The sequence below is a fragment of the Sander lucioperca genome, chromosome 13, assembly GCF_008315115.2.
Source record: "Sander lucioperca isolate FBNREF2018 chromosome 13, SLUC_FBN_1.2, whole genome shotgun sequence".
Taxonomy (NCBI): domain Eukaryota; kingdom Metazoa; phylum Chordata; class Actinopteri; order Perciformes; family Percidae; genus Sander; species Sander lucioperca.
The window spans coordinates 7,764,708-7,792,590 of record NC_050185.1 but is presented as its reverse complement, the minus strand read 5'-3'; the positions used below and the strand labels follow the sequence as shown (position 1 = coordinate 7,792,590).

General features: G+C 41.2%; 2 protein-coding genes across 3 annotated transcripts in view; both read right to left on the bottom strand.

Annotated features, from left to right (window-relative positions):
• Positions 1 to 3,565, bottom strand: part of LOC116058164 (transmembrane protein 211) — a 106,051-nt gene extending 102,486 nt beyond the window's left edge. Inside the window, exon 1 of the mRNA XM_031310872.2 lies at positions 2,678 to 3,565. Within this exon, the coding sequence (XP_031166732.1) occupies positions 2,678 to 3,031 (354 nt within the window). The 5' untranslated portion in view covers positions 3,032 to 3,565. The remainder of the gene's footprint in view (positions 1 to 2,677) is intronic.
• Positions 3,566 to 5,573: 2,008 nt separating this feature from the next.
• Positions 5,574 to 26,829, bottom strand: akap10 (A kinase (PRKA) anchor protein 10). Of its 2 annotated transcripts, none has more exons than XM_031311023.2 (15): positions 26,566 to 26,829; positions 22,333 to 22,380; positions 21,253 to 21,438; positions 17,876 to 18,367; positions 15,469 to 15,567; positions 15,249 to 15,333; positions 14,978 to 15,101; positions 14,349 to 14,485; positions 9,614 to 9,758; positions 9,023 to 9,190; positions 8,700 to 8,809; positions 7,695 to 7,777; positions 7,130 to 7,182; positions 6,870 to 6,962; positions 5,574 to 6,774 (listed from the first exon to the last, which is right to left on the bottom strand). In XM_031311023.2, the coding sequence occupies exons 1-15, from the start codon at positions 26,585 to 26,587 to the stop codon at positions 6,769 to 6,771; spliced, it is 1,851 nt and encodes a 616-aa protein (XP_031166883.1). In that variant the 5' UTR covers positions 26,588 to 26,829; the 3' UTR covers positions 5,574 to 6,768. The 2 variants fall into 2 exon arrangements, with proteins under 2 accessions (XP_031166883.1, XP_031166884.1); XM_031311024.2 differs by having other exon boundaries at positions 7,695 to 7,774.
• Positions 26,830 to 27,883: the final 1,054 nt, after the last annotated feature.

Here is a 27,883-nt window from a genome sequence, read left to right as displayed (position 1 = left end):
AAGAGACTAAAGACCAGTTTCCAACTAGTAAATAGCATTCACGTTAGCATCCGAGTCATGATTACGACATATATTTGACCTAATAATACAAAGTGCCACACGCTTTTTTCCGTTTTGTATCTTAAAATAAAAAAAATGATATTTCATTTAGCAGTCTATCATAACAGTAAACATCTCAACAACAATATAAAAACAACAACAAGTCCCACCACCGTGCTTTACCCCCACCTACCAACACACTATCAGGAGAAATAAGAAAATAAGGAAAGAATAAACAAATGAATGAATAAAGATAAAAATAAAAAACCAAAGTGCAATCATACAACCGTCCTCATTTGACATGAACAGGACACAAGCTTGTGTTGGTTTGCCACCCTCTTTTAAATCTCACAGGGAGGTGTGTGTGTGTGTGTGTGTGTGTGTGTGTGTGTGTGTGTGTGTGTGTGTGTGTGTGTGTGTCTAAATGGATGCAGCAGCCCTGCCAGCCTGGCGACGGCCCACAGCACTGGGCTCCTGAGCGCCAGCAGCACTGGACGACAGCGCGGTCCAAGCAAAAGCTTTTAACAACATGAAGCGACAACAGAGAAGCCCACAGAAACTACAGCACAAGTAGGCCAGCCTCTCAGTGAGCCCCACACCCCCCCTCCTCTTCCTCCTCTTCCCCTGTCCTGTCCTCGTCCTCCTCTGGTTCACTCGCACTGCATCCGCAGGGCTCAGCCTGTCTTTTTCAGTGAGCCAAGAGTACACTCTTCCACTCTGATGGAGCCTACAGAGCTCAATATACAGTGAGAGATGTCTTCTTCTACTAACACAAACACAGAGTGGGACTGTGATGGCTGCTGAGGCGTGTGTGCACTGTAGCACAGACATCTCTATGTACAATATCATGGCTACAGGTTTGCGTTTCCGTGTGCAAGTCCATTTGTCCACTTGTCGACACAAGTTGTTGACAAGTTGAAAATGGAGGGCATCAGCAAAGCGATGTGCGCATCAGTGAGGAGTGGTGGAGTAATAAAGTGGCTCTGATGAAAACTTAATGGCCCCTTCACCTTTATTAATGGCTGTGGGAGCAGGATCGTGCGCTCGGGTTCACCGCTGTAATAACACGTGTAGCTCTGCGCAGCAAAGCAGCTCCATCAACCTCACACTCACTAACAAAACTGGAAGAGAAGCTCATCACTGGACCCACTAAGTGACTCGCTGACAACTCAAGACTACTGATTTTGGCCAAATGAGCCTCAAACACAGCGTGCCACAGTTCAGTATGTGGTCGTTAATGTTTGAATATAACTGAGATGATCTGTGCATACAGAGATCCCAATCTGCTCTGTGTTTGCTCACTGCTCTCTACACCTGTGCTTCCCCGGGAAAAGAAAACCCAGGCGTTCCATTCTTCCCTCTTTGCAGATACTTACGCTACAATCACAAGCAGCCACTTATTAATATCTCCCTTTCAAATGCTAATTCCCCTTCATGCATAAATCATAACTCCTGAGGTGGGTGGTGTAGTGTAGCAGTTTTTTAGTGGGGGGTGCTAGGCGGAGGAGTCCATACAGCCTGCTTGTAGAAAGGAATGAAATGATCCCACAACTTGTATGAAATGGTGAGCGTCCCAGTTACAAGTCTTCTAACAAGGCCAATTGTTTTTGCTCTAACAAAATTAAAAAACGGTCTCTCCCACAGCCTCAGCAACAATTCGCAACATCTCCAAACTTTCCTGAACCCTATACACAGATCAACAACACTGGCCCACCAACGTGATCAAATGTTCCCCCTTAAACACTCCCATTTGTGAGGGTGTTTGATGCTGGATATAACTGCACATCTGTTGACACCATAGGTGGGGAGAAAGCAGGGTGGTACGAAACACTCACACGTTCGCTAACTAACCGGGTTCAATTTGACGATGAGAGACAAAATTGAAATGTCTGCTGCTGTTGGGGAGCCCCGCTCGGCGAGCAGCCTGCCAACCTAGAGCCACTTTCCCAGCTTTGGTGTGTGTCTGGCCTGCTGTGCTGCAGATGCTGCTCTGTATGATACACCCACATATCAATGAATCATTGTTTCTGACTGAAACACACTGCATCGTCACCATATGTGTCAGGAAAGGCATAAGAGCCACAGTAATTATTTTGTGTCATTTAGTTTACTGTGACACATGGTGTGTTTGGGTGTGTGTGGGTGTGTGCGCAGCAGCATGCATGCATGTGAGCGACCACAGAGTTTCATCATGAGGTGTCAGTGAACCCTGATGGCAGAGTCAAAAAAAAAAAATCAGAAAAAAAATCAAATTAACCTCTGTGGATCCAAGGAATACAATAGCTGATGGATGGTTGTGAAATTGGCATCTTAACAACTCCTTTAAACTGTTTTAAGATACAATTTAAATGATAAATGACTTGTTACGGTTGCAAAATCAACTTGTTTGATTAAATGTCTCAAATCAAGAGTCATTTTCTTTAATCAGGTGTCATGTTCTTGATTCAGGGAAGTGATTAGACTTGAATATAATTTGAAGATTGTTTGATTTGCTCAGATTTACTAATCTTTGCTCTGAGATTGCTGCCCTGCTATCTGCTCTTTCCTGGCTCCTTTAATGCCATATGCCATGCCCTTCCCACTTGATGCCCCACATGCTCTCATTCATCCCCATGGGATGGACATGGGTGTTACCCACCTGCCAGGAGCTGGAGGGGATCTCTGCGAATTTGCCCAGTCCCCCGAAGGTGTAGCATCGGTACATGTGGTCCAGGGACTCCGAGCAGTGCCACAGCAAGCCGAAGCTCACAGAGTCCTTGTTGTTGTGATGGTGGTGGTGATGATTGTTCCTCAGCTGGTCCTTAACAATCCAGGCAGGGGATATGAAGCTGAAACTGCAGACGGCGACCAGAGCGGAGGAGAGGAGCACCCAGAAGCAGCCCACGCAGCTGAACATGGTGGCAGCTTGGGGCAGAAAGCCCGGAGACAGACCCAGATCAATCCCAAACCCGGCTTCTTCTTCTTTCTTCTCCCGGCCCAGGAGCGAATGCATTTGGAGCTCCCACCTTCAAGAGCAATACTTCAACTTCAGCCCCTCACCAGCACTATACATCAGCAAAGAAATCACTGGACATCCGCAGCAGCAGCCCCGTGTGCGTGTGTGTGTGTGTGTGTGCGCGTGTATGTATATATATATATATGTGTGTGTGTGTGTGTGTGTGTGTGTGTGTGTGTGTGTGTCCAGAACATCTGTACTGGACAGACAAACCGCTAAGAAAACGTCCAAAACTCATCAGTAGGAGTGAATGCGATACAATTAAGTCAAGTCATCCGCGCCTCACACGCGCGCGCAAGATATTTGTCACACCCAAAAGTGGATGCGCGGTTGTCGTCCCAGCGCAGGTGGAGTTTAGTTTAAACCCACAAACACAAGCATGTCCCGGAGCCGCTGCTCTCCTCTGCTCCTCTCAGCGTAGCCTACTACTTGCTCTGCCTCAACACGGACAGCACATAGACAGTATAATAGATCAGCAGCGCACTTTGCGTTTCAGAAAAAGTGCTTCAGGACTAACGTCAAACTCACCAGGGTTAAAATGGCTACTTCCGGATGGGATTTTCAAAGTGAAATCCATGAGAGAAGAGGCGCGGCAAGTTTGGAGCCTTCACGGCATAACAAAAATAGGCTGCATTTAAATAATTAGAACGAAAGGGGCACTACACCGAATTTACACATATAGTTTACTTGCGATGAGGAATCCCCCCCCCCCCTATTTACAGCAGCTATATGCATTATTTCTTCTAGCCATATTAGAGATAATAGAATGCCTAAATCTTTACATCATTTCGGAAAAACATGATAGTTGCCAAGGAAAAAAGTCATCCTGCCTACATCCTATTTTGTAATTGTTCTCCCACTGTTTTCATCATTCTGAAATCAGAACACAACAAATGCTGATGATAACTCCTACCACCTAAAAAGAGGCAAAAATTGTCTGATGGTATGACTAATACTACACAAGTTACTTGACATAGGTAGGGTATGAATATGTCGTAAACGACATTACTAATCGTGAAACCGATTTTATTTTGTTATCGTTTAGCTGACAAATCTGCTACATTTGAATTAAAAATTCCATAATTGCAAATCAATTATCCCCAACAATGCCAAGTAAATGTGGTCTTCTGAATTGAATATTTGGCCAACAGAAGAACATCATACTCAGTTATAGCTGTTTAATGAGCTTATGGAAAAGCAAAAAATAATCATGTGAAAAACTACTCAACGATGGTGTATGAATATATTTCATCCTAGTCTACAAACATCAGCAAGTTAAAACAAGTTGAACTTTGGTGGATGTAAACAATATCCAGGTAGGTTTTGCCACAACACAACCTCACCGGTTGTAGGCTAACACATAAACAACAGTAACAGTAGCCTAAATGTTTATAGTAGCCTAGGTTCAGTCTGGTAGATAACGTTCATTGGTCGAAAATTGTTTAACAACAGTTGCTTTTATTCTGGAGGCTACAACCCACACTTCCGGTGTTTTGCACATCTCTTTTTTTAACTTGACAGATTAGGCGTTTAGTCGCAGGTGGGCTAATTGTCCAAATGCACCTTGCACTTTGTTAATGTAGCGTTATTATGTGCATTGATTCGGCTTTCATAAAGACAGTGAGACACATTGTAATAAAAACAGAATATACAATTATTCATTAAACGTTTTTTAATGTCAATGAATTGTTATTCCCCGCAAAACAAATACTTCTCAGCATCGACATGTCAGGCTACAGTATTGTTGTATTTATTGTTGCACTGATGTAAAGCATCTCAGCCAATCAGGACTCAGGACAGGGACTGTTTATGGATTGCTCTTTTGTATTGAGGTGGGCGTTGCCTCTGCACGTGCAGGTAGCCTCAGTCTGGGAACCAATAAGCTCGAAGTCTCGTGGCGCTTTAAGCAGCATGTAACATTACGAAATGAAATAGCATTGTGCTATTTAGCTAACTAGTGTATAAAATATCCATCACATCAATTAGCTTTAGCAGTAGGCTAATTCTATCTTTAAAATACACATAATTGCATCAAATAGAATTATTTTGAACACTGTTAGGGTTCTTACAGAGCTTATTTTAAACTGCACTACTGTCAATACTTCACACAGCGAGAGGAAACTACGACAGTGAGAATCTGAAAATTAATTCAACATTGTAAATGCTTTATACTGTACTGAAGGTGACTTCTGTGCCCTTTGGGTTGAAATGTACTTTATAATTTGTGGATTTTTCTGGAACTTTATAACAGACGCCAGAGTAGCCTTACTGAAAAAGTAGACTACTTATGTCAGAAATAATATTCTGTCATCGTGTTCATTTTTTTCCGTTTTACCTAACATAGCAATACAGTCAACATCGCCCCCACCTGGTCAGAGGTGATAATAGTGTTTGCACTAGGCTTGTCACTTTTCCACATTTGAACTGTTAGTTTGGAAAATTATTTTAAAAGAAAACAAAATAAGACTGTATTTAAAAAAAACACAGCCAGCAGTTGATTTAAACCGCAATAATAAAAATTAAAAAAAGAGGACAGACAAACATTTCATAATATATGTATTTAAATCAAACACAATTTAAATATATTATAGATTAAGTACACATACATACATGTCAGAAAACATTAGTGGTACATAGTACCAAGAGTCTTTTCTGGTTCTTTTCCAAATCTTGGTAAAGGCTCTAAAGAAAAAAAAAAAAAGAAAAAAAAAAATGGTTTAACTCACTGAGCACTTTCCAGTTGAACAGTCTGGTCACCACTGACGTTTGTTTCAGTGATGCAGTAAAAAAACAAACAATAAAACAGCGATCACCATAAAAAAGGACTAACATTAATATATGGGGTAAACCAGAAATCTACACATTTTTTTGGGGAGTTTTCCAACACAACTGGAGCACTTAAAGTTCATTAGGAGAGTATTTCTTCTTCTTCTACACTCTGTAAAGGTGCCGGGAGGTTCATATAGAAGGTCAGCCAGTCCAAGAATTGAATCAGCTCTTCTTCTGTTTCATTGTCACATTTCCAAATGTTCTACAGTACGTAAAACAGCCCAGGTAGGACGGCTCACACCAGTGAACAGCAGACAACACCACTCATGGGCAGGCTGAGGGAAGCGTGTACAAAAACTGTACAATGCTGATTTTCATCTGCTTAAGCCTTACGTGGCTGACCCTTAAGAGGGAATTTCATCTAAAAACAAGGAATGGTTATAAAAGGTGTAGGGAGGAGTGTCATGAGGGAGTGTAATTCAGTCCTTCAGTCTTTGTCACATCCTCCTTAGGTCCGAGATAAGAGACATTTTCAGACAGTATGGCTACAGCAACGCAGTGATGGTCCTGGCGGACATGCTGCTTCTTCATGCCGGCTTTCTTCAAGTGTGTGTGTGTGTGTGTGTGTGTTGTATATTTTTCTTTCTTCAGGAGTGACTTCCTCCACTCTGATGAGAGCGCTTAGAGTTGCCTTACCTTTGACTACTACACGTGTACCTTAAAAGTTTCATGGAGTTGGAAGATTGGAACAATGATGTACTTCAACTTTTCCATTAGCCCATGCTTGAACAATCACCCACCCAAGCTCACAGCCACACACACACACACACACACACACATTATAGTTGGGGTGTGATAAAAATGCCTTGTTCGTTCTCAGAGTGATGCAGTTCATTGGAGGGTGAACCCTGTGTACGGGTTGTCACTGGCTTGGCCAGTGCCAGTCCTTTGGTTCCTCAGTGGGGTCATAACTGCAGACAGACAAAAGAAAACACTTAGAGAAGAACTGTAGCCATTCCCCACACATCAGCACACAGCAAAGAGAATACTGAGCAAGGTTCTGTACCTTGGTGGCCTTGCCGGGGCTGTCGTGATTTGACTGGTGGACCACGTCGTTGACAATCATCTTGGCAATCTGCCACGCCATCTCCTCCTGGGCCTTGATGGCAAGAGTCACAGCACAAACAATAACTCTTTAACTTGATATTCTTTAATAAATCATACGTCATGGGGCTGACGTCACAGTGAATTTCAAAAGGTGCCACTGAGAGCCTTGCTATGTGCCTCAGACCACTGAAACATTTATGAATATTTTAACGGCCTCACCTCATCCGAGTTGCCTTGGACCCATTTCTTCATGGCTTGAGAAAACATGGAACCTAAATGAGAGGAGAGGGAATGCTGAGTGAGACAAAGGGACTGCATGAGTAAGCACAAGTAACCAGCACATAGACTGCAGTATCTTAATCTGAGCAAATGAACTGCAAACTGCAGGCTAGACTTTCCCAAGGTGAGTTTTGTGCTTGAGGAGTCTCTGCTTTCTGTTTGGACTAGTTATTCTGTAGCCAAAATGTCTGCTACTCTATTCTAGACCACAATAAAGCATTCTTAGATATAATAATTAAAGATTTTGTTGAATCTTAAGAGTAGCGAAGGCTGTGTTTGTTTGTTTTCAAGAGGAATGTTCCTAAATATTTCATTAGGCCATGAGCTGTAAGGAGAATGGGAGCAACCACTGGACATGGTTTATATTCATGGGCGCAGAGTAGATGTTTCTCACTGTAAGGAGAAATGAGATAAAATATGACAGAAGTGAGGGCAGAGTGAGAGGAAAATAATGAGACAGAGAGAGCGGGTAGAGGAGAGAGAGACAAGTGGGAGCGTATCATGCCTTTGGATTTCTTCACGTCCGGCTCTGGCTCTGCCTCCCTGATAAACTGGCCCATCTCATTCACCTTCCCAAACGTCATCCTTCTGAGCCGACAGAGAAGAGGAGAGGGATGAAAACAGCACACTGAGCTGATGGGACCAAGCTGAGCCTCAGTAAGATCATTATCTTGAGTTATTTTTGGACAGGATTTTTCAAACCATGCTCATAAAAAACTTGGGGGGGGGGGGTCAATAAAACAAAACCGGTACAAGCATTAAAGGTCCAATGTGTAGGAATTTCTCCCATCTAGAGTTGAGATCAACTCTCTCGCACCACGCAGTTCAAAGTACGTATTACAGCTACGGTAGCCTTCACGCTTCAAAAAGCCGGTCTCTTGCTCTTTTCAATATCCTTTTTATTTTTCTGGGCGAAGAAGAAGACTCCTGTTCCTAAAATTTGGATTTTGAATACGTGTGGTCCTCCACGTTTCCTTCTTCAAACTTGCCGGGGCCGGGAAGCTACGTTACCCATTAGCAGCATTAGCAGCACCTGTGAGTTCATCATGTGACAGCGAAAACGCGAAAGGCGGAGCAGTATGTCCTGTATGTCCCTTACCAGCTAACATATTTCAAGATGGCACATGAATATGGAGCGTCTACCCCAGTTCATGCAAACGTAAATGTAAAATTTCAAGCCAAAAGGAATACTTGGAATTGACGGTGGTGGTAAATATTCATGAAAAAGGACAAGTTTGTGAACGGGTAACACAGATTTTGATAATGAACAACTAAACACGTTACACACTGGACCTTTAAAGCCAAACAGCAGGGTGGGCAATCAAAGGAACATAAAAGGAGATAAACATTAAAATTAAAGACTACAAGGGAGATTACCAAATGACAAATTAGATACCAGCAAATATCTGAAAGTGTACATTTAAATAGATTCTTTATAATACATATTTTGCCAGATTAAAGCCAAAATGGTAGTTTAAGCCATCCGATACATTAGACACAGAAAACTCACCCAGCGTATGGCCGCTGGTACAGGGACTCAGGGTCCAGGCTGGCGACGTCCACCGTGATGGCCTCGTCAAAGTTTTTCAGGATCTTGATCGCTGCCCTTTTGGTACCTTGCTGTAGTGTAAAGACACAATGAACTGAATGTCAGGCAGCGTTACATTGTTTTTGTTTTCAATTAATACAACTAAATGACGAATGACCACAACCTTTTGGCATTGGTAAAAAATATCTTCATTATTCATGTAATGAGGCAGAACAGGTCTAAATGTCAGCAGACGGAGGAACAGTCCCACAGGGGCTGAAGATGAGGGTTAAAGTTGGGGTCACCTGAGTCTGAGAGCCTTCGCTGGCATTTGAACTTGAACGCTCGTTGTCTGCGGGCCCGCCCTGACCCGGAGAGCTGACATTCACAAACTCGTCCGCCCGCACCGAGTTGATGAGGTCACTCAGGTATTTGTAGTAAAGGTTGCTAGACAGGAAGCCTGGCATGTAGACCTGAACAAATGCAACACATAACCAACTCTGTTAGAGAATAATGAGCTCCGTGATATATTTCTGGGTACAAGTTAACAAAGGTTTGTTGCTGACCTTTTATGTGCTAACCACAGCTTTCATTTCATTAACGTAAGGCAGGTGCATTTGTCAGTGGTGTAATAGGACAATTTGTCAGTGACTTACATACTTAACACAAAATCTTTAGGAGGATCCTATTACATTCAAGAAAACTGTTCAAGGAGATGATTTTAAAACACATCTAATGAAGCGTTTTAAAAGGGCAATGTAAATGAATTGAAGGTTTTATATGTCTATGTTTCAGGGTGCTTTATTTCATTTTATTTCTCTACTTAGTAAAATAACATAAGAGAAGACCCGTATTGAAGATAACGCCCTTGGTGTGTGATTATTTGAGAATCGGACCTTCTCCATGGTGGTCCAGGCCTGTCTGAGTGGAGTGGTGAAACAGTCGGGGAGGGGCCCCCCCTCTCGGCAGATATTCGACTCTATCTCCATCCGTACAGAGTCGCCGAAGCCCAGAGGGTTGGTGGCCTGGAGTGAGAAATACCTGGGGCAGGAAATAGAGCAATCAACGGCTGTGTTCAGATGATGAGGGCACCTAGATCAAGATTTTTAAACAATACCCAATTCATAAATTGCAAAATTGCATCTTAAAAAGAGGCTGTAGTGCTGCTACCCCTGGTCGGTAGGATTGTGTGTAAAAAGGGTGGCAATATCAAATATTACATATCTAAATATTAATGAAACGGTGGCAAATATGAAATGCAACACATAACTTTGAATAAACAGTGCAGCGTCACAGCAAACTGCCACCTAGTCTCTTATTACTCAAGACTGGTGACTGGCTTTTTACTTCCTTAGTAGAGGATGGATACCCGAACAGAGCCCGACGGGACCCGACGGGACCCGACAGGCTTGCCAGGTTCGGACTGATATTTAGAAATGATGTTCGGGTTCGGGTCGGGCTCGGTCACTTCAGCGCGATAAGGCGTTGAACATTTTAAAATGTGTTAACGTGCGCTTGTTGCCCCCTGTGCGCTGATGCGCTCATCTGTTGACATTTCTGAATGCCTTCCTACAGTTGCTTAATAAAAGCCACACAAACAAATGTATGTGTCATTAGCATGAAAAAAACAAGATTTTAACTGTGTCGGGCTCGGACATAAATATCTTAATGCCTGTCGGGCTCAGGTCGGGTTCGGTTACTGCTCTGTGAAAAAATGCGGCCCGATCCACACTCTATTCCTCAGCCTCACTTAACTGGAACCTGGAACATCTGCTCTGGTTACCATACAGGTTAACAAAGTCATTCAAAGATTTCTAAATGGCTGCAGACAAACCTTCCAACAAAGAACGACTGGACTGCAATTGTCAGTGAAATAAACTGTATGGAGAAACCTTCACCTCATGTAAAGATATGATCAATTTCTGTAAAAAAATACTGTAAAAGATTCAGATGTGTTACCTTACATCCATTACATACGTCACTGAAAGGCCCTTTTCCTGTATATGTTGCAGTTGCATGTGTCAACCCATTATTTTCCTCCCAAAAATAAACATAAATGCAATGAAGTTGCAAAATAACATAACATTTTGATTTACTGATTGACTGATTTCCTTGAGTTACTGCATTCACAATTTTCTCTGGGTACACATGCACAGTAATGAGTGCACAGAGTTTGACAACAGGTTAGTCACTACAGAACAGTTTAAGCCTTCCTCTCTCAACTTGACTCGCTGCTTAAGAGGATCTAATGATACACACCTGTCTTCACTATCACTGATTAAGTAGAACATCTGTCCTACTGTCACAAAACACACAAGAAAATGCTTTATCACAACAGGGGCCTGTACCAAGAAGCAAGTTCAACTTAGTCTGGCTCTCTTTGGGGTTACCTAACGTTGGTGATCCTGGATAACCAGTCCCACAAAGCTGGTTATCAACTGGCTCTGTTAACTCAGGTTTTCAGCTAAGAGTGTGTTCACGTTAAGAGGTGCAGTTGTTTGTTACAAGCAGCAACATCTTTAGAACCATGGGTGAAGTACTTAATAATGATAGGAAACGGTGATATCCGTAGGATAATTTGGCTATAGTCACGGCAAAAACTGATATTTAACGAGGTGAAAGAAGAAGAGAATAGAATAAGAAGCTGTAGAAACACTAGAAAATATGTCCAAACATTCAAAGCAAGGATATAAAGAAGTGTGGGGACTATAATGTATGTAGCTATGTCTTTTGTATTAAGTGGGTGTTTTTGATGAACAACCTATTATGAATATACGATGCATATTATAAAGTCAAAGTAATGCAGGACTGTTTCTGCTGTCGAAGCAGAGAGGAGAGAAGGAGAAGAAGAAGAGGTGAATGCCTGATAAGGTCTATCTGACTGAAATGCTGCATTTATAATCATGGGAGCGTCAGGGGAGTGTGTGGATTGTTTTTCTCATAAAAGAGGGTGAGCGTGTAAAAGCGTTTATACTGTCAAAAATAATATAATCTTTGTTCAATTAAATGCAGATGTATTCGTCATAATGTATTTAGTGTGGTAAACAACTCTGGTCTTAAAACAGAGCGTCCAACAAACAGAGTGCACCTGAAAAGCCTGGAACACCAGAAGCAATTTGACTGACATAAAAATATCTAGTGCTCTCTATGACTTGTCACTTAATTGTAAACTCTTTTGTCCATGTCAGGATCCTGTAGGCATGATGACTTAGTGATCTGATCGGTCAGTGTCTACTGATTTGTGGTACAGACCCCACGGCTAAAGCTCTTCAACAGAACAGAACTTTGTGAAACACAAAACGTCATACAAACTTATGTTATCTATATACTGGTAGAAAATGGGGCCTAGTGAAAAGAAGCTACCGTTTGTTTTTTTTTAAGATTATGTTTTGGGGCCTTTTAGGCCTTTATTTTATAGGACAGCTGAAGACATGAAAGGGTAGAGAGGGGGAAAGACATGCAGCAGAGGGCCGCAGGTCAGAGTCGAACCCTCAACCGCTGCATCGAGGAGTGAACCTCTATATATGGGCACGCACTCTATCAAGTGAGCTACCCAGGCGCTCGGAAGCTAACATTTTACAGAGCGCAAAACTATATGTATTACCTCCTGTAATTACAAGTAGGGATGCACCGAATCCAGGATTCGGCTTCGGATTTGGCCGAATATTGGGCTTTTTGACGGGGTTCGGTTTCTGCTTAACCTTAAAAAAAATTCCACCCAACCGAACCCTACGCTTGCACTAAGCGTGCTACACTGGTCGACGTAATCACGGCGCCGTTGATTACGGGAAGGTGTTTACGTAGGTGGACTGTTCAATGCAGTAGGCTGTGAGAAAGTGAAAATGGAACTCGTGAGCAGAAAAGGTGTAGTTTGGCAGTACTTTCAGTCAAAAGAAGACCATTCAAGTCCAGCTACGTGTTCAATTCGCAATGCTGATTTGTCTCGTGGTGGCAAGGACCCGAAACAATACACAACTTCAGGTATGGCAAAGGAAGGACAGTCACAGCTACAAACTTGTGTTAACCAGACTGTCCCTCTCCCAGGCTGTCAGCTGTTCTCTCAAATGAGTCTCCCTACAGTGGGAGCGGCCGGCTGCGGCTCGTTAGCTAGCGTTAGCTTTCTAATTTCACCCACCCAACATGCCTTCATCATACACTGGTTAGCGGAAATCTGGCGATAGCGATGTGCTTTCCTACGATGTGAAAAGTAGAGGTCAACCGATTCATCGGTTTTGTCGATTAATCGGCACCGATAGTTGATTGGTGGAACTATCGTTATCGGCAAAAATCCATACCGATAGTTTTTCCTGGTTGCGTCCGTTGCTGGAGCGGCTGAGAAGCGCGCTGTCATTCATTACACAGTACGCAAGAGCTGAGAAGGGTCTGCTGGCATCATGCATTACAATAGCGGCATCTAGAGGCGAAATAAAAACTATCACTGATGCCTCGTGTTGTTTATTTTCGACACGTGTTACTGCGCGCTGCACGGAGAGCACAAGCTGTGCGGAGAAGGCTGACATCAGATGCGCGTTTAAAGCATCGACAGCAAAAAGGTATGTATACAGTACATTTTGTCATATCATTATAAAGTTATTAATTTGTTGAATAGATGCTGCATTAGTAGAGAAAGAACAGCACAACAGTATGTTTGTTTGCTTTCGAGGCTGAGATGACGCTAAACATTAGTAGTAGGCTAACGTACCTCAAGCGGTTAAAACACTGACAAAAATAAACGCAAGTCCGACCCAAATGTCAGAATCAGAACCCTAAAGGATCGTCCACGATCCCAAACGGCACCTCTGATTCATATTTAGATCATTTAATAACAGTTAAACGTAGAGACTTACTGATTGCTGCAGCTAAAAGCTAACGAGTTAGCCGTCACGGGGGTGTCTTTGGTGTCTTTCTAGCCTTTACAGGTGATTTTCTATCCAGCCTGAAACTTGTGCCTTTTTTCGGGGTTGTTGAGCATTAAATCCGAACTTTTACATCCGAGATTTATCCACTTGATGTCCATAATTCATCACGTTTTCGGTCATTTCTGCCGCTAACTCCGTGCTACCCATAGACAGTAGGTGCTACCGACAAGGGAATCTCCCATGATGCCTTTGTTTATGTTTTCAACAAATGGGAAGGCAGGTCCGTCATTTTTTTGTCAACTGTATAAGTTATAAATACTATCGGTCGATTAATCGGTTATCGGCAAATACGGCCCAACCTAGCTATCGGTATCAGTAAAATCCACTATCAGTCGACCTCTAGTGAAAAGAGCATGTGAATTCAACATTAAGTCGTTACATTTAACTATTTTAGAGGCTATGAACGTTGTTTACTTATTAATGGACTGAGGATGGCAGTAGGACTCGGTATTCGGTTTCGGATTCAGCAGAATCTTAACCAGTGGATTCGGTATTCGGCCGAATCCCAAAAATCTGGATTCGGTGCATATTCCCTAATTACAAGAAAATGATGTCTGAAACAGGAAACTGTTTTTTAATAAATATTCTATTCTGAGACTAAAAAGAAAACAGCAACAGAAATGATTTTAACATAATGGCAACTCCTAAATATCAGGTCAAACCCATAACTGGGTGTTTTGGAGGACTGCAGAGAAGCTGAGAGAAGACCTACTTGTCGTAGAGGATCATGGCATCATTTTGAGCCTCCTGGCCATCATACTGGCCCTTTTTAGCTGCCAGCTGGTTCTGGAAGTTGTCTGCCGCCAGCCAGAACTGCAGTACATTCATCGCCTCTTCCTTTTCCATGAACTGCAGGGAAGAAGGTGTAAAGCACACAACAATTCAACTGAAAGTCCATGTGGGTTTTTGCAATATCCTTGTTTTTTTAAGATGTACTGTGCGTCCGTACGTATGTATCTGTATATGTCGACAGAGAAAAAAATGTTTACTCTGACAACCTGTGACTTTCTTTGTGTATAGCGTTCTGGTGTTAACTGTCACTTTCGTATCATAACAATAGGTTGGGCGATTGTAAAGAGAGCATCCACAGGTTGTTTTTTTGTGTTTAGTTATGTTTACGGTGTCCTCAGTTTGTTGCTGCTGTGACAACAGAAATTCCCTCTAGAGTAGGAGAATAAACAAACTAACAGAAACTGTTTTGCGGTAGTGGCAAGAGAGGACAAGTGTTTAATGAGAAGTCAAGAAGAGGCACAGTTTGTGTACGAAAAAAAAACACTGCAAACAAATGTGTTTGTAATGAGAGAAATATATCCTGTTTTGGGACCCACTGGGCCCACTCACCTCAGAGAAGTAGAAGAGAGCTGACTCACAGAACAAGATGTCAGCTAGGAACACAGAGCCACTAGTCAACACTTCGATCTGGTATTTACAGAAATGATGGCTCCGCAGGAAATCGCTAAAGTGCCTGGAAATGAAAGAGCAAGTGGTAGACGAATATGGGCACTACTAGGTGGTAAAATGACAAAGAATAATAGCTGCACTTTAATCCTAATGTTAAAACATGGCGATGCATGTATTAACTCCTCTAGAAAAGGAATAGACAGAAACTCACTGTTGCTCCAAGATGGTGAAGACTACTGACTGTGCAATGACGAAGCAGTTTGGGTCCACCATGCCATCCTCTCCACATATCTTAGCTACACGGAGGAGAGACTCATTATTAAAGATAGATGACTTACAGTTTTTGTTACTGAAATCCAGAGCACATAAAATATGGTGTCTGATTTAAAAAAAAATACAATGAATTCCTATTGGCAACATCTGTATCTTACCAACTATGTCGGTTCTGATCTGTTCTGTGATGGGGATGGGCCTCACAGCGTCTGGAGAGATGTACTTGGTGAAGATGGTAACTGCTTCTTTCTCTAGAACTGAAAAAAACAATAGAAAAAAGACAAAAAGCTTATCATCCAGTGATTCCAACATACACAGAAGGGATGTTTACACAGACACAGACACACACACACACGATTTTGTCTCCCACCATTTACATTTCAATACCGTTAGGCAGAGAAATCTTTGCAGCCCGAATGGAACAATTACACTCAAAAAACCCTTTAATGTACATAGGGGCATGTCGGTTTTGTGAGTTGAGATTGGCTTATGCTTTCAGGTCCTGTATTTGGGTAGAAAAGCACACCAGCTGATAGGCTCTTCTAAACTTTACATATTTAAGGTAATGCTTGTTGCCAGTAAAAAGGAGATAACTCAAAAATAGCTTAATCAGGGGGCACCCACACTTGTACACTGCTTCAATGTGATGCACAGATATTTTGTCATGGACAAACTGACATTTGCTCTAAGAATGAAGATGGGTATATTTGATAAATATTAGAAAGGATGGATTGATTTTAATAGCCCACATAGATCAGATTTCAGGTACCATTTACTGTAACATAACCCCCACTGTTCCTTTGCCACACACCTTTTTCTCCTGCTTTCTTTTTTCTTCTTTGTATGATTAATTTGAACTGTATTGTGTTAATTGTTTAAAACAATATATATATATATATATATATATATAAATAAATATCTATAAAAGTGTACAATGTAGGATATACTGTACATGTTGACTTGATAGTTCAATAAAAAAAACGCAAAAATAAAAAGGGTTGGGTGCCCGGATAGCTCAGCTGGTAGAGCAGGTGCCCATACAGTGAGGAAAATAAGTATTTGAACACCCTGCTATTTTGCAAGTTCTCCCACTTAGAAATCATGGAGGGGTCTGAAATTGTCATCGTAGGTGCATGTCCACTGTGTGAGACATAATCTAAAAAAAAAAATCCAGAAATCACAATGTATGATTTTTTTAACTATTTATTTGTATGATACAGCTGCAAATAAGTATTTGAACACCTGTCTATCAGCTAGAATTCTGACCCTCAAAGACCTGTTAGTCTGCCTTTAAAATGTCCACCTCCACTCCATTTATTATCCTAAATTCGATGCACCTGTTTGAGGTCGTTAGCTGCATAAAGACACCTGTCCACCCCATACAATCAGTAAGAATCCAACTACTAACATGGCCAAGACCAAAGAGTTGTCCAAAGACACTAGAGACAAAATTGTACACCTCCACAAGGCTGGAAAGGGCTACGGGGAAATTGCCAAGCAGCTTGGTGAAACAAACATGACTACAACTACCTACGATGACAATTTCAGACCCCTCCATGATATATATATATATATATATATATATATATATATATATATATATATATATATATATATATATATATATATATATATCTATATATATTATATATATCTATATATCTCTCTCTCTCTCTCTCTCTCTCTCTCTCTCTCTCTCTCTCTCTCTCTCTCTCTCTCTCTCTCTCTCTCTCTCTCTCTCTCTCTCTCTCATAAAGGCCAATAAAATAAAAAAATCCAGGTCAGCTCCGATGCCTTTAAAGGACAATTCCGGCACAAAACGAACATAGGGGTAAATAACAGATGTGTACCCACTCGCTCTCTGGAACATGTTTTCATGCTAATCGAATGTGTTTGTAGCTTGAAACCTCCCCAAACGGCCTGTATAAGAGAACGTGACTGTCTTTATAATCTATCTTTTTAATAAACTGTCTGTACACTTACAAAGTTCTCAATGCTTCGGTTAACATTTAGGGACCCTCATTATGCTACCGTTGAAGTGTGGTGATATTTTGAGCCTTTTTAGTGGTATAAATAGCGATTTGTTTTTACTTTCCTTGTGCCCCGATATACTAGCGTTGTAAGCTAATCAGCGGTCCGCGCTAGTTTGTTTCAAGCTACAAACACATTCAATTAGCATGAAAACATGTCCCAGAGAGTGACAGAGTGGGTACACATCTGTTATTAACCCCTAGGTTCATTTTGCGACGGAATTGTCCTTTAAAACGCCGTAGAAGAGGCCAGTCAAACCTCAAACGGTGGGAAACATGATGGAAAATGTTGGCATTTATGTTTGTTTTCATGTGTTAATCTGAGGAAGGTTACAGTCTCCTCATTGCTCCACACAGATCTGAGGTGTTCATCTGCCGCTCTTTTTCGTCTCTTTGGTGAAGGCTTGAGTAGCGTTTTAAGTCACATGTGCATCGTGATTTGTTCTGTGTCAATTTCACTAGCCCACTAAGTATTTAAAAAAGATGCACACTTATATGAACACAAATATAAAGAGAAAGGGTAAAGGTGACTCACTTTTCATGAGTTTGTCTGAGAGGTCTCGCAGGGTGCTGTTTGACAGCGCCTTGTAGGGAGTCCCTGTCTGGGAGGGGGCCTGCCTGCTGGGGGTTCCTGCTTGAGGGGTGCCAGGTCTCAGGCCTGCTTCTGTGCTGAAGGAGTCCCGCTGCTCTGGATGCGCTGCCAGGCGTTCACTGCTACTGTCCCGGGTGAGAGCATTGGTTGTGTGTTGGGCAAGCTCCGGGAGCTCTGAGCCACCTGGGGAGGCAGGGACGGGCTCGGCCAAGGAGCTGTGTTTGACAGAGTTTAGGCTGTGCGCTCGGACCCGCGACCAGCTGGTAGAGCGGAAACTCTCAGCCTCCAACCAGAACCGAACCAGGTGGTCAGCGCCCTGGTGTTCCATGAAATGCATGTAGTGGGGTATCGCCACGTTGTCCCGAAGGACATGTTCCACCGTCTTTGACAGCCGAGAGCGGTCCTCTTGGGGCTGATAGTTCACACTGGAATGACCTGGAACAAACAAATGTATACGCAATTAAGCAATCATCTTAGCAGAGGTAGCTATAGGCTTCAAAAGTTAAAGTGTAACTTTTTAACCAAAATAAATTAAAATAACAATAATGTATTTCTAGCTACAAGAAAATTCAGAAAATAAGTATAGCTTAAGAAAATGAACATTATTAAATTACTTAACTTACTTTTCACACATTCTGTCCAATTCTACATTTGAAGGTAATGCAATGTAAACAATTTTGAATATTGTATTAACCCTGCAATGTTTTACAAACCTGCAGGTAACAAATGCCATTACTATGCAATTTATTATAATTTATCTCAATTTAAAAGACTTAAGGTTTTAAGATTTTATGGTTTTGTGGTTAGAAGACCATACAAACGTCATGAAGAAAACCCCTGCATTCACATGAAAATAAGATTCATACTGCCTTTAAGCACACATTAGACACTGAAGTATTCCACATTATTAACGGACTGAGCAGCCTACTTTCTATTATTTACAAGGATGATAAAATGTGCAGGATTTTGATGGGAGTTGTGAAAGTGAACGATAAGAAGTGGATTCTCTGTGTTCAGCTCTCCTATTTTAACTGGAAATTTGGTCCAGACTAAAGGCTGACACTAGCTGAATTTTAACTCCTGGACATTTGTTTTGAAGTCATGTGCATGTCTGGCTCCCAGTCTGTCTCGAGCTGGCCTTAGACTACGCAATTTCACAGATGACTTAACACAGACAAACTTTTCAGACTCGCACGTCAACAGCATCTGTGTGTCCTGTCCATCCTGTCATTCATGCATGTATGAATTGGTCAGCAATAACTGTGGCAGCTATAGCAACCTTTGACAGTCTCCCAACTCCTATAGGGATGCCATATGATTTGACTTTACTGATGTCTCAAATAGAGACTGTCTGTTTGAATAACATCCACCATTCTGGGGGACTGCATTCACAAGCACAAACTCCCAAAAACCAAATAATACAAACCGGACACTTGCTGGATTACAAATCAGAGCAACAGAGTCTAACTACAGGTGTAGTGGTGTTCATTTTTGCTCTTTGAAAACAAAGTAGTGCTTCGAGAGGTGTCACCCAGTGTGAGGCGCTTATCAATCGGCCTCTTCAGATTCCTCAAGATCACACAGTCAAGCCCACGCTGTTAAAATCACAACAACCTGTGCAGCATCTGTCAGCATCACATCATCAAAAAGCACCTGCTTCATTTGAATATCTTTTAAGAGTCACTCAATGTCTGTTACAATGTCTCTTCACATGTGCTACATCTGCTCTATACTCTTTTAACTGCTATTAAAAGAGAGCAGGGAAACCACATGATCATGTCCAACATAACCCTCTTTACTGCTAGTCACCTCCTACAGGCCGCTGACCTGGAAAGATTATTTTTTAACTCCCACTAGGGCTTTTGGTCTCAGCTCTAGGTTGAACTACCATGGCTGCCTACAAGCCATAGCCCACCTTGCCTCTCCTCCTCCCTCCCTTTTCTTCCTTTCTCTTCCTTGTGTTAAAACCACAGCCCAGATATCATTGGTGCCCAGTGTTTTTCATTCTGATTTTGTTGTCCGGGCTGCGGCACAGGTTCCTCCACCTCCGTCTGACTCACCCCAGCTATTGTCTGGGCAACTTGCTCGTGCAGTTCTTGCCACTGCTGTCATTCAAACGTGTCAGCCACTCTATATACATACCGCCTCGTATCATGGCATCCAACGTGCATAACCCAGAATCATTTTAGAGCACTTGTGATGTAAGGGAGGAGTTTCTTAACTATGTGACTACACAAGAAGACGGACTGCAAGGCCAGCGTTATCCTGACAGGCTTTGGAATGTCTGGGTGCTTTGTCAAAACTGATGCATGAAGTTGTGGGAGTGCGTCACACAGAATTAATGACGGGGTGTTTGCCAGTTGCACAAGACAGTGTGTCGTTTAAGCCATTTTAGTGATGCAAGAGTCACACTGAGAGGCCTACTGTAGCTACAGCACATTACTTTGAGACACCTAATTATCCCCTTTAGGCTAAATATGAGCTTATGAAGCAAAGTTTGCAACAATTATATTTCATTATTTTATTGAAATTGTTGTTGTTGTTTTGATATTATTGTGCGTTTAGATATTACTGTTTTTGTGTCGGTACGTTGTGCTTTTATTATTTGGCAGACCCTGCAAACATGCTGTAATTAAAATAATAACATACTATGCAATGCAGATTATTCTCCTTTTTCTGTTGAAATATTTGGTTTCAGTCATCTGACATGGCTCGATTGATCAGTCAATACCCAAACATTGTCTGGTTTCAGCTTCTTCAATGTAAGGATTTGCTCCTTGACCTTGTCAAATATGATAGTAGTAACACAAATATATTTGGGTTTAGGGCTGTTGGTCGAATAAAACAAGGAATTTAAAGACGTCACACTCTGGGAATTATAAAGGGCATTTTTCAATATTTTCTGACATTTTATAGGCGATTAATTAAAGAAATATTCAGCAGATTAATCAATAATGACAATAATTGTTAGTTGCAGCTCTACTCCTTCTGTTTCCAATGCTATGTATTGTTTGCATTTGTTACAACAAAAAAATCATAAAACAAAGACTATAACTTGAAATCATACCTCCTTGACAAGTCACTGACTGACATCAGACAATTATGTCCGTATTAAATGTAACCACTGAGGTATAACAGACCAATATTTTTAATTACAACAAGTTAAGAATCGAAAAAATGCTGATTTCCCATCTTAAACACAACTCTTTAGTTACCTTTCAGAATATACCTCACATGTATATGGTCAAATGTTTGGTTGGGCTTTCATATGTTATCATCACTAAAAGCAAAACACAAACACATGAATGCAGGCTCCGTACCAAGATCTCCAAAGTGTGCGGCCTCCATGTGGCTCGGCTGTTTCTTGAGGATGGCGGTGCGACCGCGGGCAAAGGAGTCCATGTTGGCAGAGATGGCGTTGATGGCCACATGGCTGGGCCCGGCAGCTTCCTGGATGGCATGGTGGTTCCTCAGTCCAAGTGATGGAGAGTGAGGGCTGGGTGGAGCTACGAGTGGAGGATGAAGGACAGAAAAAAAGGCATTAGTGGGAAAAAGAGTACAATAATATCAAAGTTTTGAGTGGCCTGAATGTATGACATCAGTGTGACTTGGATGAAAAAGGTCTTTTTAGTGCAGGTTTATCAAAGAGCTCACAGTTAACTTAAGTGTACAGTGGCCTCTGGGTGTGATAACACATGTTTGAGAAGACAGACTGCTCACTGTTTGTTTGACTGTGAGCTGTATGTGTTTCACTTAGTAGCTTGAGGTCAAAATGTTGGTCTTGTGACAACATGGCCAGCAATGATTTAACAAAGTAAACCAACTTCAGCAAAGAGCCATTTAAATCTCAGTTCTAACAAGAACACCCGCATGCAAAAACATCTCAAATAAGGGTTCAAAATTAGCTTTGTTGTTGCGCCCTGGATGCTCACTTGATAGAGCGTGTGCCCCATGTACCACGGCTCAGTCCTTACAGCAGTGGCCCAGGGTTTGATTCTGACCTGCGGCCCTCTGCTCCATTCTTTTCCCTCTTTCTCGCCCTATCCTGTATACAACTGTCCTATCAATTAAAGACCAACCAAATGGCTTGTGAATGTTCAAATTTTACCAGCCACTCAATAGATTACCATTGTTTTTTGGGCTGGTGGGTAAAGCAAATCTACCAGCCACTTGCATATTTTACTGGCATTTGGCTGGTGGATGATGCTAATTATTATATTTAATTAATACATTTTTCTCTTATACATCTCAAATTGGCCAAGAAGCCACAAATGCAACACAAATAACCACAGCTTTCAATATTAAAACCCCCTTGTCTGTAGTGTTGTCATGTCACTTTAAATGACACCATTGAAAAAAACTCTTTCATAACCTCACAGAGGGGATAATGATGAACTCACCTCTATTGACTTTAGCATCTGTCACTTTCTCAGGTTCTTTGCTTTTGGCTGTGAGGAGAAAGAAGATAGAAGAAGAAACATATTAGTCACATAATGCCAAGTTGTTCTTATATACTATGATCTTTTCACATATTGAGTATTGGTCATTAACTAGCATAACTACTCTTATACTTATATCTTAGAAAGACATACATTTTTAAGGTTTGACAATTTCAAACATTTCAAGTATGCTTGTTTGGTATATAGTGTTACATAATCTTGCCCCCCCCCCCCCCCCCCCCCAACCCCCCTCTGCTGCATGGCTTTTTCCAAAGACTTGAAAGCGGCGGTAGTACACGGGCCTCTGTAAAAGGGGACTGTGTGATACCATTTAGACGCACCACTTCTGGACAAAACGTATTATCAATAATAGGAGGTAAACTCTGGAATAGCTTGCCCCTCCCAATAAGAGAGTGTTCTACATTCAACACCTTTAAGGCTCACTTAAAACAGTGGCTCCTAGAAAACCAGAGATGCACTCACTTTTAACTGTCCCACATTTCATCACCCATACACTTTCACTGTTAAATTGAATGTTATTATGTATTTTTGTTTTGTTTGTTTGTTTTGTCAATGTATATGTCACCATTATGTGTACCTTTTAATTTATAGTGAATGAGTGCTGTATGACTGCTGGCTGTCTCTGTGTTAGTCCTATGTCACCTGCTTGCAGATGAAAAGTAGTTATTTTTTACTAATTCTGGCATATTTACATGGTGTTTTTCATACAACAATGTTCATAAATATGCATGGTCCTTATCAAATACACCAATAAAATGAAAAAATAAAAACATACAGTCGTACAGTGAGCTTCAATCTCGGCATTTAACCCATCCCTAAGCATTAGGAGCAGTAGACGCTGACAGCCCCATAGCAGTGTCCGGGGAGCAACTTGGGGTTCAGTGTCTTGCTTATTACCTAAGGACACTTTGACATGCGGCCGGAGGAGCCGGGGATCAAACTGCCAATCTTGTGATTGAAGGATGACATGCTCTGTTGTAACCGGAGAAGCATTCATTTACAATACAGAGCGAGACCAGCGAGCACACAATTCATACATAATGAGATCCATTGACAAGTGAGGTAAAGGGATGGTATGGTGTCACCGGAAAGACTGAAACTCAATATCTGGCTACATAATGACATAGTGAGTTAAATGATATACCAGAAAAGCTAACTTTATTCACTGCAGACCTGCTTCCAGATGAGGAGAAAAAAAAGGGAAGCTGTGTTCTGATCTGTGAAAAGTCCTCTCAGTCTTGCTCATTATATAGTAAGCAGAACTGAGAGGGCTTTGATACTGTAGGTCAGCATTAACTGTCCTTCCTAAGATTTGTGACATTGGTCTAACAGCACTGGTGGGTTACAGTCCAGTAGAGTTGACTGTCTGACAGCTTACACCTGAAGCCCCATAAAAATACATCATAAACCATGTGGCCTAATCTAAAACTATTTAATACTACACATATTTGAAGCCACTCCAAAGCTCTGTGGCAAACTGTCAAATCCAAACTGAAATATGTACCCCGCAGTGGATTAAGTGCACAGTGGCAGACATTGTGGCAGCCACTCATCAGAGTGACTCACCATTTATATCTTCAGATTAGGCTGTTGCTGCAAAGGGCGGTCAGGATAAGTATCAAATTCAAGCACTGACATTACTAAATGGACTGGGAGGCCTGGCCCAATGGTACAGAAGATGCTCTTTCAGCAAGATATTTTGGACAGAGTTGTTTATGTGCCAGCCAAGAGTCAAAGTCAGTTGGGACTGTCTGTTACAAGCAAACAGCTGTGACTTTTAAAAAGTCTGAGCTCCAACAACCTCTGCAGTGCTGAACTGAAACGCGGTACAAAAAACACCAGATGTTTCTACTCTAAATGAATATTCATAGGATCATGATGAGTTGCTATGATTAATGTTCTGGTTAAAAAAAAAAAAAAAAAAAAAAAGATATATATGGATGTACTAACAGCAAAATGGAAATATAGCATTGATGGGAAGAGATTAAACATCAGTTCAAACAGAGATAAAGTAGTCTGGCTCAACAGATGTACATTGCTGGGATAAAGCCTGACATGCCCTCTTGCTATCTTCACTATTGGGGCTTAGCGCCGCCCAGGATGGTTATAATTGGTTTAAAGTAAAACAAAAAGAGCCAGAGCATTTTTTCCCTCTATCTCAGAATAGATAAGCAGTGTAGCCAGGCCATACTCTCCAGTGCTGTGAAGATGGTCTGGCAATGCAAGACTAGAGAGAGAAAGAGAAAGCAACAGCAGCTTTTATTAAAAAGAAAACTAGCACCACCTACAAGCACCATGAGCACAGTCTCTAAAAGTTCTCTATTATTGACAGCAAAGTATCAAGATCTGTCACAGTGAATGAAATGAAGTTCAACATGTTTCAAGGACAGATGGGAAGCAATGGTGTGTGGACCAAACTTAACTAAAGTGAATAAAACTAAGTGATAAGAGAAAACTTCAATCCCTTAGCAAAGATATTAACATTGAGAACATTGTATTATTATCATTACAAGTGGCAAATCGATTTGCTTAATCTATTGTTCAACATGGATAATTATAATTTAACTTTAGTACTATCATTTCTTAGCAAAGCTTTAACTTGTGTAAAAACTTGCACATTTCAACCATGCCTATACCAAGGGCCTCACTTAACTTCCTGTCAGTCCTGAGTGTCACCCTAGTTCAGGATGTTATAAGTGCACTCTTTTTAATATTTCCTCATTGTGGAAACTGCAGTGCCAGCTGATTTGATTACTGTAGCCTATGAGGAAAAACCTCTAATCTCACTCCTGAAGATGAACAGCGGTCCTGTTTGAGACAGTGAAGTTACCGTGTGCTGTTTTCACGAATAAACACAAACAGACTTCTGCTGAAATCTGTTTCACAATCACACAGCCATTCTGCTCCATCATATTGGTGCTCTTTTAATAAAACAATGAGATAACTGAGAATATGGACGGCAATTTATTAGCTACACCTAGAGAAAGTGTTGTGGTCTAATACAACGAACCCTGCAATAAATCCTACATGTTCAGTTTTGTTATAATATATAATAGTATAATGTTCGGTTTTGTTAAAATTGTTTTAGAGAGGTGTTCATTAAACTTTATTTTACTTGTGAGGGATACAGGCTGTGGTGCTGTTTAACTGTTTTGCATTAGCCTACACTGAGAGGTTTCTCGGATATTTGCCAAATTGATATAGATAAATAGTGTGGACAAAATATAAGTTGCACTTGTCTGTATAATGCAACTATTCCAGGGCTGTAGGTGAACCAAATACACCAGCAAATGAATGCAACAGTTGGGACAGCACAATGCAACCATTTTATATATGTTTTTTATATATCAGTCCACTTGAGTTATAGCAGCTGACTACAGATGGACATAAAAGACAGTAAGCTAAGCTGGTAAACCATATCCTATCCTTAAGACACAAAATGTATATCATGCAATGACCATTCTTTTACTACTTTTATCCAAAACTATGAGAGTTTAGCCTGACACAATGCATTGTCGTGTAATAACCAACACTGTAGGTCAATCAGTTCCTTCTACTTAACGTTAGATGATCTTGACCCATCTTACCAACATTAGCTAGCTAGCTAACGTACACCCTTTGCGGTCAAACGTTTCTTAATGAAGACTAACTACACAAATATTCTTAATGATAACACAACGGGATATTGTTAACCTTTTACTCTAATATCTCATGCTGGTTAAAGATGTATGAAATGCCCTGGTAACGCTAGCTAGCTGCCATAGCGCACAGTTCGACACTTGTGGCAAATGATGGCTATCACAAATAATAGTGCTCGTTGGGAGTTTTAACATGTAGAAGCACTGTTTTATGCAAACATAAATACAGTGATGTGTCTAATTGAAATAGTGTACTGCTGACAACTCTCTGTGGTGGGTTTATTGCCACCCTGGCTAATATTAGGTTAACGTTGGATAAGGCAGGGAGGATAGAGAGGCCACCGCTAAGCTAACCATGCTACTGCAGTGAGCAGCGGCAGCAGAAAACCTCATTTCCACAAACACCACGGTGTCCTTGGCTAATTTGCTTGCGGCCGCAGTCTTGACCGCATTAGTTACATCTTATCAGGGACCACTCTCTCCTCAGACGGACTCTCTTAGCTGCTGGCTAACGTTGACGTTGCAGCTTCCTCACCTTTCCTCTTGAAAAACGACATGACGGGTTTCACACTCTGAACGTTTCCTCAGCTCACTGACACCATCCCGTGGATTCGCGGGTCCCTTCATTCAAATGCATCTGTTCTGTACACTCCTGATATGGAAATGGGTTATTATCGCAGCCCCGGTGAGTGCTGTCAAATTACAGTTTTCTCCAAATCCAAACCCAGCACAGTGGCCATATTGTCAATAAACGTCTTACTTCCGGACTGGTGCGGCAGCAGCATTGTGGGAAATGATGTGTTACCTGCTCTGGTCAGAAGAGGGCGGTGAAACACTACAGAATTACAGTATTTTAAGTCAAATGATTTTGTAATGTAATATGGTTTCTACATTTATTTAAAACATTCAAAGATGAATGTATTTAATTTAAGTAATTATTATATTGACACAATATACCATAAAAAATTGTAAAGCAATCGTTCTACCATCCTAATCCTAATAGTAGGATAGGAATATCAATTTTTCAATATGTCAGAATGGTTTTCATTATAACAATGACAACATGTAATATTACTGCTGCTAGTCCAGTTATTTTGTATATAACTGTATCACATTTCAATGTTTGGTCTTCTATAACCAATTTCTTGACACGTTTTAATTTTTTTGATGGGGTTTATAATGCTTTCTTAACAAAAGTGACTTGGAAGTCAGAATGATCAACCAAAATGTGTGGTTTAAATGAGCCTTTATAACCAACATACATTGTTCCACCAGTGTAGATGTGGTCATTTTTCTCTAGGGAAAACTTTATTTGTAATAACGTTGTGTCCAGTGACAGTCAATTTGTGGCTTCTCATAATAATGTGAAACACAGAAGTCAAGTTTAGCTTCAAACCCAGGATGAGGGTTACACTTACACGGTCACACAAATGTAGCTTCTGTTGAATATTTATTTTTTTCACCAGATCGCTATTTAAATACCAGCACAGGTGTGTTCACTTCTGGCTGATTAGACCTCTGCTTTCACCCCTCAATAAATGCAACTGTGAGATATTAGGGCGATATCAAATAAGCACCCTTTGTCCCCCCCTCCACTGTCCTAAAAAGAGGTGTAATTAAACAAATAAGTGGAAACTTTGTGAACCATTTCTTTATTTTCTGAGTTCACTAGATGGCGCTCTTGGTTTAAAGAAAAAGGCTCAAGGAATGGCAATTCATTGTGCTTTCAACCGTTTGTTGAACAGAGAGCGCCATCTAGTGGGCTAAGAAAATAAAGAAAATTGTTCATGAAGCTTCATTTGGCCATCACTAGTGTGTAGGGCCTTTAAAAAATATTGTCCTGGATTTCTCTC

Excerpts from the sequence above, each read along its gene's own strand:
- akap10 (XM_031311023.2), bottom strand. The coding sequence starts at position 26,587 with ATGTCGTTTTTCAAGAGGAAAG. Across the intron at positions 8,810-9,022 it reads GCGAAGGCTCTCAGACTCAG|CAAGGTACCAAAAGGGCAGC; the intron begins GTGACCCCAACT and ends TTTACACTACAG. Across the intron at positions 6,963-7,129 it reads TCCAAGGCAACTCGGATGAG|GCCCAGGAGGAGATGGCGTG; the intron begins GTGAGGCCGTTA and ends CTTGCCATCAAG.